The sequence below is a fragment of the Ciconia boyciana genome, chromosome 1 (genome assembly GCF_034638445.1).
Source record: "Ciconia boyciana chromosome 1, ASM3463844v1, whole genome shotgun sequence".
Taxonomy (NCBI): domain Eukaryota; kingdom Metazoa; phylum Chordata; class Aves; order Ciconiiformes; family Ciconiidae; genus Ciconia; species Ciconia boyciana.
The window spans coordinates 119858093-119873166 of record NC_132934.1 but is presented as its reverse complement, the minus strand read 5'-3'; the positions used below and the strand labels follow the sequence as shown (position 1 = coordinate 119873166).

General features: G+C 43.4%; 1 protein-coding gene across 2 annotated transcripts; it reads right to left on the bottom strand.

The window, feature by feature from the left end:
• Positions 1–8634: 8634 nt before the first annotated feature.
• On the bottom strand, positions 8635–13879 carry KCNJ15 (potassium inwardly rectifying channel subfamily J member 15). 2 transcript variants are annotated; one of them, XM_072852114.1, is made up of 2 exons: positions 13737–13879; positions 8635–9781 (listed from the first exon to the last, which is right to left on the bottom strand). In XM_072852114.1, the coding sequence occupies exons 1-2, from the start codon at positions 13877–13879 to the stop codon at positions 8635–8637; spliced, it is 1290 nt and encodes a 429-aa protein (XP_072708215.1). The 2 variants fall into 2 exon arrangements, with proteins under 2 accessions (XP_072708215.1, XP_072708224.1); XM_072852123.1 differs by lacking the exon at positions 13737–13879 and adding an exon at positions 10128–10195.
• Between the last annotated feature and the right edge of the window lie 1195 nt (positions 13880–15074).

Sequence of the window (15074 nt, the reverse complement as noted above, 5' to 3'; positions counted from 1 at the left end):
GGCAGAAGTTAGGTAGGAGAAGGATTAAGGAGAGCAAGATCATGCGTTTTAACCACCAGTTAGTAGTGTTAAGTTGCAGAGCTTGGTCTTGTCAAATACTGTCCAGCCTGGGTAGAGAAGGTACATGTGAACAATGCAGTGCCTCCAGTCATCACATAACTAAAGAAATGCACAGAAAGTCCAACGAAACACGAAGCTCTTCATAGGCTCTGCTTCCCAATGGCTTGGTGGGGTGCCTCAGATGGCATCTCTGGACAGGTTCAGGATGCATCACCTGGGTGGCTCTCAGTCAGACCTCTGCCCTGTTCATCCTGGGCCTGGAGATCGGCCAACAGGTCTTAGCAGCGGCAATCCACCTTTCCTATTGACAGGCTGAGGAAGTAAATGGATTTTTCCTTGTCCATCTCAGCACCACAAACGTTTGTGAGAGAAAGAGGCCAAGGAGAGAGGGAGACTGAGCAGACATATAGAAAAATACCCAGAGAGGCTGTCCTAACAGGCAGGAATAGCAGCATGGGCTGACCAAGAGAACTGAGGATGCGAACAAAAATTGTGCCAGTAACAGTAGTGTTTATCTCGATGGACAAACATCAGTGTGAATTTGAACTATCTCCTGGATGATAGGAGGATGAGATAGAAAATCTGACACATACCACTTCTCAGGTAGCATCAAATGTATTAAAAATGTTTACACGCCTAATGCGACCTAATTGCGACCTCACTGAACTCAGGTCTCCAGCTTTGACACCTGGTATGGACACCTCCAGCTTTGACCTGCTGGGTTACCGTTGCTGTTTTGCTGTTCTGTGCCACAGCTTCCCAGCTGTGAAGAGGAATGACAGTAAATCACGCTGACTGCTTTAATAAAGCACTAAAGAACCTCCTGCTCTAAAGAGGAACAAAAGCAAAATAGGCAGAATTACTATTATTTAGCAGCTGTATTCAGGTATGAGATAGATACTTGATAATGGGATGGTATTATCAGATTGCAGGTTTAAAACAGACACTTTCAGAATATGAAGGTCCACAGACAAACTTGTGAAATACCAGTTCAATCACTGACCACGCATTAGCAATGAAGTCTAAGTTCAAATTCCAGCTAAAAAGCCAAATTTATGGTTGTAAAATATAATGTTTAAACAAACCTGTATCTGACACCAACTGATCATCAGAAAACAGAATTAGAGCTGGCTACAGTTCTTCTGGGTTAGCATGAAACTACTGGAAGTTTAAAGCTTTTTCATGTTTTGTCACAATCTCAATAATGGGCTTATTATGGGGGTTGTAAAATTTCATTACACCACATTCATTTCTTGAACAAAATGAGGCTCATTTTTCCAGTGGAAATAGCCTGGTCTTGACGATGCTTCACTCTGCGCCAGAGAAAAGGTTCAGCTGGCTTCTTGGATCAGCTTTACGGCCTCTTTGCAACGCCAGGCTGCTGCAGAAAGGGGAACTGTGGAGCCAAGAATTTGGCCTCTGGATTTCAGTGACATTAACACCCAGAAAGAATTCCTGGGAAGGACCACTTCCATGAGCGAAACTGGAGCCATTCCTCGCAGTCTGGGGCTTGTCAGCACATGCGAATAAATGCATCTGGAATAAGAGAAGCTGTAAGTTTTAAGTGGGAGAGTGGTAAAATGGAGTAAGTCATGTGGTAATGCGATTATTTCTTTTTTATTTCTGATGGAATCGGCCATGAAAGTCACTGAAGTTGATGCAGGGAAAGACACCCGCATTCCAGTCTCAGAGCGTCCACGTGTACTATCGCTCTAGTCTGAGTTACTTGGAGTTGTTAAGTGATTGCGCTGGAATAACTCCATATGCAGACAAGCTCTCATTTTTCTGTAGAACTAGGGAACAACAGAAGTCTATCAGGGAATAAATTCAGCTTGCTTATTTCCTCTCAGAACAAAAGATTTGCCCAGATTTGTGAGGTTAGTATAAATAAAATTGCCAGGATGAAGCAATCAGTGTTTTATTAATAGGCATTTCACAGCTGAGTAAACTTTTTTCAACGTATCAGCTGAAAGACTCAACCATTTCTGGTTTTCAAAACATAAGTTTTGAGTGTCTGTTCTAGCTTTCAAGCACTTTGGTTGAAGGAGAAAAGATCAGCTATCATATTCACCCAGATATAAGTCAAAATATGGTTTTAGGGCAATTTTCTAGGAAAAAAATCCAACTTGCCTTATACTTAGGTGCAACTATTTGAAGAGGGAAGCCAGACTCAGTTTTGAAGTGCTACACACTTTAGCGAAGGTATTTATCTGTTCCTCTTTTTCTTGCCCATCTTTTGGTAAGCATTTTCCCTATTTTTTGCCAGCCATAAACTGTCATAATATGCACCAAAGTCTGCAGCTTTTAGAGATGCTTCATGCTTCATACAGAACTTGTAGGGATGCCATTTGTTATTCACTACTATTTAAGGGCACTTGGTGTACAGAACAGATCCTCTCAAAATGAATTCATGGAAGAGAGCAGAGGAGAGAGGGAGGGAGGAAGAAACATGGGGACCTCATTGGGAATTACACTTAACCTCCATTTTGACCTTCCCCAGACACTCGATGGTACTGCACTGAGACTGAAGTGAGTGATTCTGTCACATGAGTATTGGTTGGACACGCTTTGGGAAGATGAACATTGCCTAAACCTTTGTTTCACACAGGAAAGCAGCTATACGCCTGCAGCTTTGCAATGAAAAACTATCCTGACTTACAACAAGCATCTTTCATAGGCTACTGTGATATATACTGTTCTTTCCAAACTTTGCCTACCATCAGGGTAACTTTTTTCTGAAAATAACAATCAGTTTTTTTCCAATAACTAGCAAGATTGGCCATTTGGCATGAATCACCTAATTCATTCCAGATCTTGGACTTTGATATTTATTTTGAGATTTTTCTTATTTTGGAGCACAGCGAAGGGTACATTTCACAGACCATTTTACCAATTTCATTGGGTAAAGAATGAATAACAAGTCCCTAACTTGAAAATTGTTGTTTAACCACAGTTGTTAAGTGAAATCTTACTCTGCCTATGATTCAAGTATAGATCTTTGTTGCAAAGGAAAGATAAATAAATTATGATCCTAACCAGCATTAGACAATTAGATGCTTAATATGAGCAGTAGAAGGGAAAAGACATTGAAATAGGTCTAGGGGAGGTGAACAATTTGTAGTGCAAAAGCCATTAATGAGTACTGGAGCCATGTGACCTCTGTCAAGTCTTTTCCTCAAACACCTCAGCCCTTTTTAATGTATAGCAACTCAGACTCACTGTATTTTAGTTTGAGGCTGGCATGCTCCCAAAAGAGAGTAAATATACAGTGAGGGTGGCCGAAGACAGCTTTATGTTGCTGCCCCCATCAGACACTTTTGCTCTGCATGAAAGTCAGCAGAAAAGAACACATCTTGCACCTCCACAGTCCAGGATCTTAGCACTAACTTACCTCCGTGAGACAGTTTTGGTTTCATCAGGGCCTGCCACACGATTGAATCTCAGCTGGAGCCTTGGAAGTGCCAGGCAATGCTCCATTCTGCTGTTGGTCCTGAGGATGCTGATCTTGGGCACAGGAGAAGAGCAGGCAGGTAGAGCAGTACAGTCTTTGTCCTCTGTGAAAGATTCATGGCAACGTGTCTCTCAGAGTCATAAATCCTATGACCTTAAACACTTTCCTCCTCTCAGTATCACTAATGTCAGTCATCATGTCATATTTTGTCTGGATAAACATTTACAGGGGATAGTAAAGAAGGAATAAATTTAAGAGTCATGCGATATGGTGAGGTGCACAGTGGCCATTGTGGAATTTATTGTTAAGAGGAGGTGCAAAAAGCGTATGTATGTTGTGCTACTTGTGGAATTATGCTGTTTTGCTGTGTGTACTATGTGCTAATGCAGGACAGGGCAGCTCTGAACAGGCTCTGCTGAGGGAGTATATGACATCCTGAAAATGCTCCAAAAGCTCTTTCAAGCCATTTAGGTACAGGATGTTCACCCAGTATGTACTGCATTAAAAGGGCTCTGTTCTGGTAATCTAATATTTGCAGAGAGTATCTGCTAGAGGCTGAGGAGGCAAGTCAGGGTAACATTCCTTTATTCATGTAATCCCAACAACATGAAGGCGACCAGGACATGACTGCCTTGCAGCCAAACAGTATTAGCAATGAATAAGCAAAAGCTAGAGCATACACTATGCTTTTTTAAGCTTCTCTCCATCATGGATTTGATAGTCATCACAGAGTCTTACCTGTTCTCTTTCAAGACCAAGCTGTCATCAGACTAACACTGAGCAAACACATTCAGAAGTCATCAGGGACGTTTGTTCACATACAGAACTTGCATTCACTTTTCCCAGTCCTTTGAGTCATTTCAGCAAATCTGAGCGCGCTGTTTTTTTTTTTAACATGGCATCCTATGGAAGTGGCGAATGTTCAGTCATATGGATGAGTATGAGTGTGCATGATTGGGATTCTTTTCTCTCTGTTTTTCCATTCTGCATGCCCTCCCCCAGTATCTTTTAGACCTAATGGCTATTGGCCCTCCTACCTCTATTCAGAAAATCAGAGAACCACACTTTTCTGGAGACCACTATGCTCCCCTGTCAAATTCTTGGCTTTCCACAAACATTGTCATCAGTTTGGAAGATGACATGAAACATTTGTGAAGGATGGTGGATCTGACTCTGGCACAGTCAGCCTGCAGTATCTGGGGGTTCATTTCTTCCCTTCCTAAGTCATTGCAAGGAAGCAACAGAAGTGAAATTATGCTGCTTCAATCACCTACCTCCACAGAAAAAAATCAAAAAAAGAGGAAAAAAAAAGAACAATGAAGTATTGAAGCCAAAGCCAAAGCAAATAGTTCAGAAACAGTCCATGAGCTGAAATAAGTTCCCGTTCAGCTGTGTGCTGTACAAGTCCAAATAATTAAAACAACTCTAAAAATGTTCTGCTCACTGATAACTCACAAATAAAAGAAAGATAAATATGTCATATTCCTCAGTAAATTTTAAAAAGTAAATTTTAATTTACCACGACTATTTTCTTCTGAATGGTCTAGTGACTGGAATGAAGGATTGACTTGACAGACTTACTCATGCACTTAGTGCACACAGGGACATGGGGCTCCACCACTTTCTTTAGTCCCTGAAATTTTAGATTCAGATTTAATTTAAATTTATTCATAAAGTTAGTCTATTTTAGAGACTAATATAATCATCCAACTCAGTGGCTCCCAAAGCGGTATCTTCCATTTGTGGGGCAGGGAGAGGAGTGAGAAGGTGCTGCTGCCAGCTGTCTAGGGACCTGACCTGCTGGAGCTGTGGATGCTCTGCCCTGACACCCTCAGGACAAGCAGTCGGCAGACAAGAAGGCTCTCACACTCTCAGTCACCATGTGGACAGGACAGTCCTTACTCATGGGTAAGGCAGCTTTGGGATGGCCATGGAAGTTTTGCTTTCTGGTTCTCCATCCTGTCAGTCCTCAGCCAAGGTAAATCACCATATCTGTGTTTACACAACCAGAAGAGCTTACCACAAGCAGTGAGAGGTTGTGGTTTGCTGGTGATTCATATCAGATCCACGTGTCATGACTTTTTTCCATTGCAGTTGAGTACTCCACAGCTAAGCATGCTGCTCCAAGGCCACTTCTGCTCTTCTTAACTTGCAGATAGAGCAATGGAAGTTATGCTTGCATGAAAGCAGGAAGGAAAAGTACAGCTCGTTGCAGAGTAAGACTGTGTTCTGAAGCTGGAATGAATTAATAGCAGTGCATTATACATTATACTAATGTATGTATATAATACTACTGCACAGTCTCTCACTACCTGACGAAGGTTTGCTTTGACTTTGCCAAAGATTTCTAGTGTTTTCCTTTCCTTTTCTTTTTTTTTTCAAGACTTGTGGGACTGAAAGTTCAGAGAAAATAATTTCTGTGATGCTTTTTTTCTCTCCAAGGCTTTTGCTTATGATGTTTTTTCTTCAGGATAACCTAATGACTGGAACGGCCTAGTGAACATAGTGACTGAACCTTAGGATTGGTGTACACAGGGACTTAAGTCTCTACCTGCTTCCTTAGCTCCCAAAGTGAAGATCCTCAAAAAATTACTGCTCAGCAGCTATCAAAGCCTGGAGCAGCCTGGTCTCTAGGCTCCTAAATGGCTGCCACAAAAGTCCCCACACAAGTGCATTGCTGCAGCTGGGTACCCACAGGACTTCCTAGGTCTGACACTCAAGAAATATGTAGGCTCGTTGGGACTTGGCATGTGTGTACCCTATGGGGCTCAATGCACTACAATTTCTTAATATACAAGCAAGAAAGTGCAATAACAAACAAGTTTCTTGAAACAGATGGAACACTCATCTGAAGGATACAAACTGACATGTCTCTCTCTATTTCCAGGGATGGGAAGGGGATGGGAGAAAGGGGATCAATTCCTCATCAGGTATTTCTGGAGAAGAACCAGCTCACTTGCTGTTGGTGAAGCTGTTTTACAGTCAATACACAGCTGAGACAATGACTTTAGGAATGATCTGAGCACTTACCCAGATAAGAAAGAACTGGAGTGTATGTTTGATTATCAAAACATGGAGGCTAAGGCTTGGCAGAAGAAGGGTTAGGACACCTGTGCACTTTCACCTCAGCATCCCAAAGCAGTGTTCTTTGAGTTGTAGGACATGAACCTCAGGTCTACAAAGTGACTGCAAAAATTCATGGAGCACACACATTTCCTTGCAACGAAACAAGCGATCGAAGTGAAGGAAAATTGAAAATTAACAACCAATAATTTAAACATTAACATCCTCTATATGTGGTTGCAAATGAAAACCTGTGTGACAACACAGCATAATGCTACCTGGAAATTCTTTCCGAAAATAAGGGTGGGCCCTGCAATTACAATGGTTTGAGAAACCTTGCTCGCATTGTAGTGGGTAGGGAACCTTCTTGGGTTAAGTTAAGTCTCTCTCTTCAGACAAGTACTGGGATCTCTGACTTCTCATGCAGGAGAGCTAACCATTTACATAAATGAGCAGTTTTAAGCCTCTCATGCCCCTCCTTGCCCACCCCCCCCACCCCCTCAGTATGCGCTCCCTTCTTCTTGACATTCATTCTTGGTTCCATGGGCATCTCTGTGCTCAACTTGCTGCATGCCTCTTTAGGCACCAAGCTAGATTAATTTATTGTATAGAATATTGTATAGCAGAGTGCAGGACTGCATTCCACTAGGCTACACAGTGCCGGGAAGCTAAGCACAGTAACAGTAAGTATAATGATGCCAAAAGTCCTTTCATCACTGCAGGCCTTGGTGGCTCTCAGGCCAAGACCTGGCCCACAGACCCAAAACTCTTACTTAATACAGATTTTCCTTGCCAAAGCTTTAGAGGATCAAAATCTCTAGAACTCAGAAAGCTGCCAAAGTGATATGAGTTAGAAATAGTTTCCAAGTCCCATTAAAAAAGCTAACCTACGTATAATAGGCATGCTATGTGGACACCACTGCTACCTGGTTTGCTACCCATAATCTGACCGCTTTAGTGATCTGCTGTGTCCCTGGGTTGTGTGCTGGATGCAACTGCTTACACCAAGCACTTGGCTCTTTCGACATCTTCGAGGTACCACACCCTCTCCCCGTGCTACAAAGAGATCAGGAGCTGCTCAAATTAAATTCCTTTATTAATGGAATGGTTTGAATAGACCAAAAATGAAATGGATGAAAGGAATGCTTGTCCTTTATGGTTGCCAAAAAAGTAAATATTGTCTACAGACATTATACAGCTTTCTTTTAACCAAAATTAAATACGGTCCATAGCAAAGCAAGCAATCTGTAGAAATGTATTGTTATGCTGCTATTGCAAACTATTTACATTGGATAAAAACCAGGTGTCTCAAAGCTAGCTTTAACCTTAGTTGATTACTGTTATGATTCTGTGTATCTTGCCCTCATCTCCCCTTTTTGCTATTATATATAAATCAGGCACTAACAAGGTTAAAAAAGTGAGTGATCACAAAGCAATCACAAAACAAGCTCTGAGTGGCAGAGACAGAGAGCGAGCTCCCTTCCTCACCACCCAGCACGACTACTCTGTCACCCTCCTTCAAGATTTAAGAAGGAGTTTATCACCTCCCTGCAGGCTTTTCCCACATCCAACCATTTGTCTCTCCAATCAACTTACTTTCAGTGCCAGGAATCCCTGCAAAGGCAATACCTGGTACGAGAATATACAATTTAAATATACATATTTTAAAGGAGCATATTTTCTTCTAGCAGTACTGTGTGCTGTCTCTGCGAATGCATGTTCACAGTAAAACCATGTCAAATAAATATTTGAAGGAATCAGCACAGTGCATCCAGTTTCACTTTCCACACAGAACGTGGTGTGTCTGCTTTTGGTGGTGGTATAAGGCAGAGACTCAATACGAATCTAACTTTGCTAAGTCACAATCATGAACAAAGAAATCCTGCCTAATTGCAAAATACTTGATTAACAACTCAGCCAAACAAAGGGATAGGTTTACTATACACCAAAGCTATTTGCTGAAAAGGACTTCACTGCTGGTTTCATAGCAGACATACAGCACAGAGAGTAAGTTTTTTCAGTTTGCAAAAAGGATTAATCAGAATAGTTTGTCCATTCAATCAAACATTGCTCTGTTGTAACAACATTGTTCTCAGTTCCCTCTCTCTTTGATCCTCCTGCCTGTATTTCTCCTCTAGTTTTTGTTTTTCAGAGTCCATACTATAAAAAGTGGAATCTGTGCTTCTCCTAATCTTCTCGAACTGACTGAAATCTGCAACGTACTTTCCATTTGGAGAGAGAGAAACCACAGGCACGAACTCGTAGCCCCAGTGGATCTCCTCGGGGATGTAGGAAGTCCTGCTTTGACAGACAGCACTGGTGGACTCCACCGTGGCGTTCAGGAGCACCACGAGCTCGAAGTCCTTCTCCTTGAGATTTTGAGGTGTGAGATCTCTCAAAGGGCTGCTTTCATCCAAAATATGGTAGAAGGTTAAAGGCAAAATGAGAAATGGACTCTCTGAAGAGGAGTCAACGTTGAACTTGACACTGGCTTGATTCAGCAGGATCCGCTCCCCTTCTTTGGTTTCATATGTCTGAAGAAGCTTCCCAGACAGCTGACACTGTATCAGAAGGCTTTTCCTCATATTTGCTACTCTGATCACCAGGCAAAGTTCTCCATTGTGCTTAGTAATGACAGCACAGTGGCTGAATTTAATAGTCTCTGCCCTTTTTTTAGGTCTTGCAATTTTGGCCAGAAAGGTACCTGTGATGAAGATTTCAATCAAGGTGGTGATGACCAGTTGGGCCACAAGTAAGAAAATGGCATGAGGACACTCCTCTGTAATGAAACGAAATCCATAGCCAATGGTTGTCTGTGATTCCAGGGAGAAGAGGAATGCCCCAGTCAGAGAGTCTACGTTCTTGACACACGGCTCACGCATTGGGCTGAACTTGTTTATTTCTAAATCACCATGAAGGAATGCAATGGCATAGTAGATAACTCCAAAGAGGAACCAGGTCATAACAAAAGTAGCAGCAAATAAGGTGAGTTTGTACCTCCACTTCATGTCTATAACTGTAGTCCACAAATCTTGAAGATAGAGTAGGTAAATGCCATCGACTTTGTCTATCCGCACGTTGCTGTGACCGCTTTTGGACATCACACGGGGTTTGTGTGCCTTGAGCATGGCAGTGTCAATGCCTCCGTTAACCAGTGGGACGCGGGACATATTAATCTTTGTGGTTTCCATTCTCACTGCTTCAGTCCTAAGGAGAGAATAAAAGAAGACTGTTACTTAATGAAATCAAAGCACATAACTGATTCTGAAAAACATTTGAAAATGTTGATGGAGAGAAGGCACAAACATAATCTAAACACAGCAGCAGTGAATAAAAACAGTTGGAATATAAAGTTACCATCATACAATATCTGACATTACAAATAATTTGATATTCTTTTTTCCAGGAAAAAAAAATCATTCTTTGATTCTGGTGACTGCCAAATATGGAGAAGCAGGTTTCTTTTATGATAGCCTGCAAAAGAAATTTGACCAAGCTGAAATTTTATATTACTACTTTATTTCTGTAAAATGCATTAAATTTTTTTTCTTACGTTTCTCTAGAGAAGAGGCTCTTTTTGATTAGTGAGAAGGTTTTCTTTAATGCCCTGAAGAGAGACATCTGATCAAAATTAAAGTCGCGCCAATGCTTGGTTTAGAACGCAGATCCAGCACACCACCTCTGTCTCTTCCTGCGACGGAGGCAAAATGAGCCAGACCAGCTTTCACTGTGAACAATTAACTTCCACAAGTGATTTACTCAATCGGATCTGGCTGTTTGTTACAAACCTACAACTAACCTAGAGGGAAACAAAGCAGACCTGAACACATCAAAGTCGAGTTTTGGAAAGGAATATCTACACCTGAAAACACTTCGAAGATGTTTGCACTGTACAGCACTCTGATTTTAAGCTGTCTAAGGAGAAAAAAGGAGGCAATTCACAAAGTCAGCATTCTCGCTGTGGGCCCTGACCTGCGCGAACCCAGCAATCATTGGACCACCCGACTCCTGAAGTTTGTTTACTGTGCATCAGTCCGGATGGAGAGTAAGTGTGCGGACACTCAGGACTGAACAAAGCCCACAGAGTGAAGCAGAACGGTGCCTGTGCCAGTTTGATGAGGCAAGTAACAAGACCCGGCTTGTGGGACCAGACAGTGATTACGTAGAGCAAGGACAGTGCATGTTATAGTCGTTTCCAACAACAAAACTTCCTGCTGACAAAAACAACAAAGGAAAAAACCATCCCATGCATCCTTTGTGCTTTGGCAGGTCGTACAAAAAGCATTGTTTTGTTCCATTGTTTTCCTCAAAAAGAGCCTTAAGTAAGTGATTCGTTGTCGTGAACCACTGAAAAAAAAAAAGAACATCTTCCTTATAGCTACTTAAAAGAATTTTGCAGGAAGTGCAAGATATATTTGTGGTACACACATGTGCCAGTCCAGGACATCAGCATAATTGCTCACTGAAGTACCTTTCCTGTTATGTCAATTAAGGAGAATTTTTGTTTATGACTATACCCATGTTGCAGGTTTTCTGGGAAAGGGTAATTAAACTTAACTCCCATTAACACCTGCAGCTCATTCCAATTTTGGTTTAATCACCAACATTTCTCTTCCATAGCCTAGGAGCCATTGCCACATATATATATATAAAAGAAAGGAATGCATCAATGATCCCAGTAGGAGGTTCCTTATGTGACAGTCAAATCAACACATAGTGCGCAGCATGTCCGGATAATAAACAGGAAAAAACCTTCAAGTGATCTGAAAAAGAACAACGGGAGGAAATGGGGGGGGGGGGGGGGGGGGAGGAGTAGGGGTGGGAAGGAGCATACATGCAACTGCTCTTTAGGCAAACTCAAAATCAAGTGCTACTGTCAGTGCACAGTAAACACATGCAACCTCTAATGGGAAACCTTTTAGGAAAATGCATACTGCTTAGTGAAGAGGCTCCATTCCCCACACTGAGCCTCACCCTGGATAAGCCATGGATATAAAACGTGTGCAAAAATCTGTCCCGAAATACGTACATTTCTTCCTCTCAAGCACACTTCCCCGTAGCCGTTACTTCCACGCACAAACATTATATTGTCAGAACAAATTTCCCTGCCACAAATTGCTAGGCCAGGAGATAGCTGGCCTCTCCAACACGGCACTGGGGATACACCCCCATCCCATCCCTTCCCCCTGCTCAGCCTACCTGGACGCCTGCTCCTGGGAGCAGCTCCCCAGGGCTGCCAGCTCCTCCTCCTCTGGAGGCCACGAGGATGGAGACAGCCAAGGCTCCACCTTCCCTCCTCGGTGCTCCAGCTGGTGGGCTTGAGCTGGTGGGGCAGGGACAGGGCTCACAGGCTCAGCAAAGAGCAGTCTTACCTGGTCAGGGTCAGGGGTGGCCCAAGGCAAGGGGCACATGGACACTCGGCACACCACACTCACTATGGCTCTACCATGCCCAAGAAACATGAGTTTCTGCACAAGTGGTCGGCATATGTGTAATAAATCTGGCATGTTTGGGATCCCCCCAGCATGCCGCAGCTCTGCCCCACATGCACCGTGGCTCTAATACTTCCTTCATATGCCAGACTTGGTACGTATACACTGCATCGTTCACCTGAAGCACCAGCCGAGTCCACAGTTTCAACCCATACAAGGGCCTGGTAAGAGTTCTTGCCCCTGCCTCTGCTCTGCCCTGAAATACATTGTTCCCTGTCTGGGAGCCCTGAACGGAGAAAATCCTGACACTGCATCCAGCCATATTTCCAGACGTGGTGGAGGACACCTAACATCACAGACATACCGAAATGCCATAGCAGAAGAGTTCCTCCCACAAGACGGGAGGTAGGAGGTAGTTGCAAGGCACAATGTCTCCCCTGGACTACGCCAACAGAGAGACAGCTTCAAAATTTGCCATTTCAGGCTTAATCTGAGAAGTAAACCTTTGCTGCAGCCCTAGGCAATGTCTGGCACGCTCCAGACTGTGCTTCAACTCACAACCAAAGCCGTTTCTCACTGTGCCTCTCTACTGTCCCCATGTGTAAAGTTGATCTCAACATGTGAGGTCAGCACGGCAGAGCTGTTAGTTTTGGAGTCCGCCATAGATGAAAGAGGCTGTATCGGAGCTCCCCTGTCATATTTTGTGTCCTCCCTTGATTTGTATTTCTGTATGTGACAAAGTTACTCAGCTTTACAGTGATTTCCTGAAATGGATCCCAGCCAATTTCTGGTGCTTTTTTTGGTGGTAGGGTATTTTTTGTGTTGATTTGCTTCCTATTTTTTTCTCTTACATCACTTTTTCCTGCGTGATCCTGAATTCCTCTAGTGCTCTTTTCCTCTCCAGGGAAATTCATCTTGGTTTCCTTTCCCTGCAGAAATACTTCCCTTCGTCTCTGCCACACTGATACGGGAAGAGAGGATCTGTCACACTGCCTCAGAGCAGTGCTGCCTCTGCTCCCCTCCCTTATCACTGGCAGCAGCCAGCAGCAGTCATCTGGGAGAAGAAACTCCCATGAAACCAACAGTGGAACAAAACCGGGCTTCAGAGGAGGGTTGTCCCCTGCCCTCCACTTCCCCACTGCTTCCTGAATGAAGTGACCAGTGCAGTATCCCACAATAAAAGATTCATGGGTGTCCGTATGCATAAAACCCATGTTATAACACCTGCATTACTATTTCCCATCTTATACCTTGTATACCTCAGATACTCTATGCCCTGACAACCATCCCCAGCACCTCAGCTGAAAGATTTTGGTTTGTTTGGTTTCTACTCCTTTCCCTCTAAATCAGAAAGCACGTCTACCACAGTAAGTAAATATAAGCAAACAAGCCTGAATAATAGTAGTAGTATACATTTTTAAATTAAAAGAACATCTACTGTCCATTAGCTAACTGATTTTACAATGATAAAGTATTTTTTATTACTGTAAAAAAACCCTACTCAAACTGTAGCTGCAAATAAAAGTGAACTGAAATACAGTTAAGGAAACAGATACCTCAAGAGGGAAGAAAATTAAATCGTCTCAGACTTGTCTAGCACTCTAATGTCCTATGAATTACCTCCTTTCCTCACCAGCCCTTTGGAACAGCCAAAGGAGACTCCCCTTCAGAGCACATGCTGGTAAGGAAGTTCAGTGCAGACAAAGTCAATAAAACGTAGAGCTACATACCAAACCACCAACCATGAATACCTTGATATTAAGGTAATTCCAGCAGCCAGGGATATAACAAGCACATTAACACTGCTTCCAGAGACCACATTATCAAGAAGTCGAAGCCAGCTTGCATACACGCAAAAATGTTCCTGTTGCATGAAGCCAGATTTGCTTGTGCAAGATCTCTTTTGGCAGACACAACTGATTAAAAGTGTACAGGAGCAGGACTTGTTCGAATGGCCTCAGCTGTTTCCTTTTTTTCAAATCAGATATGCTTTGCCACTTGAGCAAACCCTCATGCACGCTTCACTGCCACTCTGATACAGGGGCAAAATTTGAACTGTTTTTTCAACCAGCATAAACCATTAGCAGGCTTGGCATTAAAAAAAAGCAAGAGCGAGGAAAGAAAACATTGGAAAGAACTACATAATCTTTAGATCTTTCCTAGGTCTGATGTGGTTCAGTAGGTTATAAAAGTAGCTCCTGAATTCTCAGTGCTCTGCCTAGCATGAACGCCCTCCTCCCTTTGGGCTATGCACCAGGTTATGCTGCGCAATTATTAACCAGCAAAATCCTCCTCTGTAGCTGAGTTATGGAATACAAAAGGAGAGAGCGGAGGTAGAGGGAGGGAAGCAGTTGTTGCAAAAGGATGCTTCACCTCCGCCACCAGCTGCAGCTGCAGTCATACAGCTGGACACTGCTACCCTGGACTTCTTAAAAGAGTCCTTCAGTGCTAGGACTGATCAGCGTTGAGAGTGGTGATAGGCAGGCTGGCAGGCAGTCATATTGTGAAAGACGTGGCCTTTAAAAACTAAATTAACACCTTTCAACTTTCTTTCACAAAAGGACTGAGCCAAGAGAACAGTAAATCCCCCCTCAAGTCAAAATCAGTTCCCAAAGCTGGGCCTTTAGCTCCCCATCCCTCCGTAGAGCCGCCCATCAGCCCAGGGCAGCCCTGTGAATGGTGACTGTCCCTGGCCTCCGGCACCCGGGAGCGGGTGAAAGCAGAGGCACGGCCGAGCCTGCGGGCAGGGTAGTGCCGGCGGCTGCAGAACTGACTACGCCGGAGGTGGGGGCGAGCAGAGCTGTGGGGGAGCTAGCGGCGGGTTTTTCAACACTCCCGGCAGGGCCAGGACAACCATTTACAGACCACTATGAAGAAAGTGAAAACCCAAATCCATCTTTGTCTCTCCTAGGCTGCCTGCCTGACATCTGGCCATGGAAGATGAATCAAAGCTGGAGGAGTCTCGTGGTGCATTGTTTCTGAGGCATATTTGTACAGGAATCTTGTTCCTTCCAAGGGCAGGATGTAAGACTTTGCAGTAACTGTTGATTTACGTAGATGAGCCTTGG

Coding starts and splice junctions, on each gene's coding strand:
- KCNJ15 (XM_072852114.1), bottom strand. CDS start 13,879: ATGCAACAGGAACATTTTTGCGTGTATGCAAGCTGGCTTCGACTTCTT. Junction 9,782..13,736: donor TATTCATGGTTGGTGGTTTG/GTATGTAGCTCT, acceptor TTCTCTCCTTAG/GACTGAAGCAGTGAGAATGG.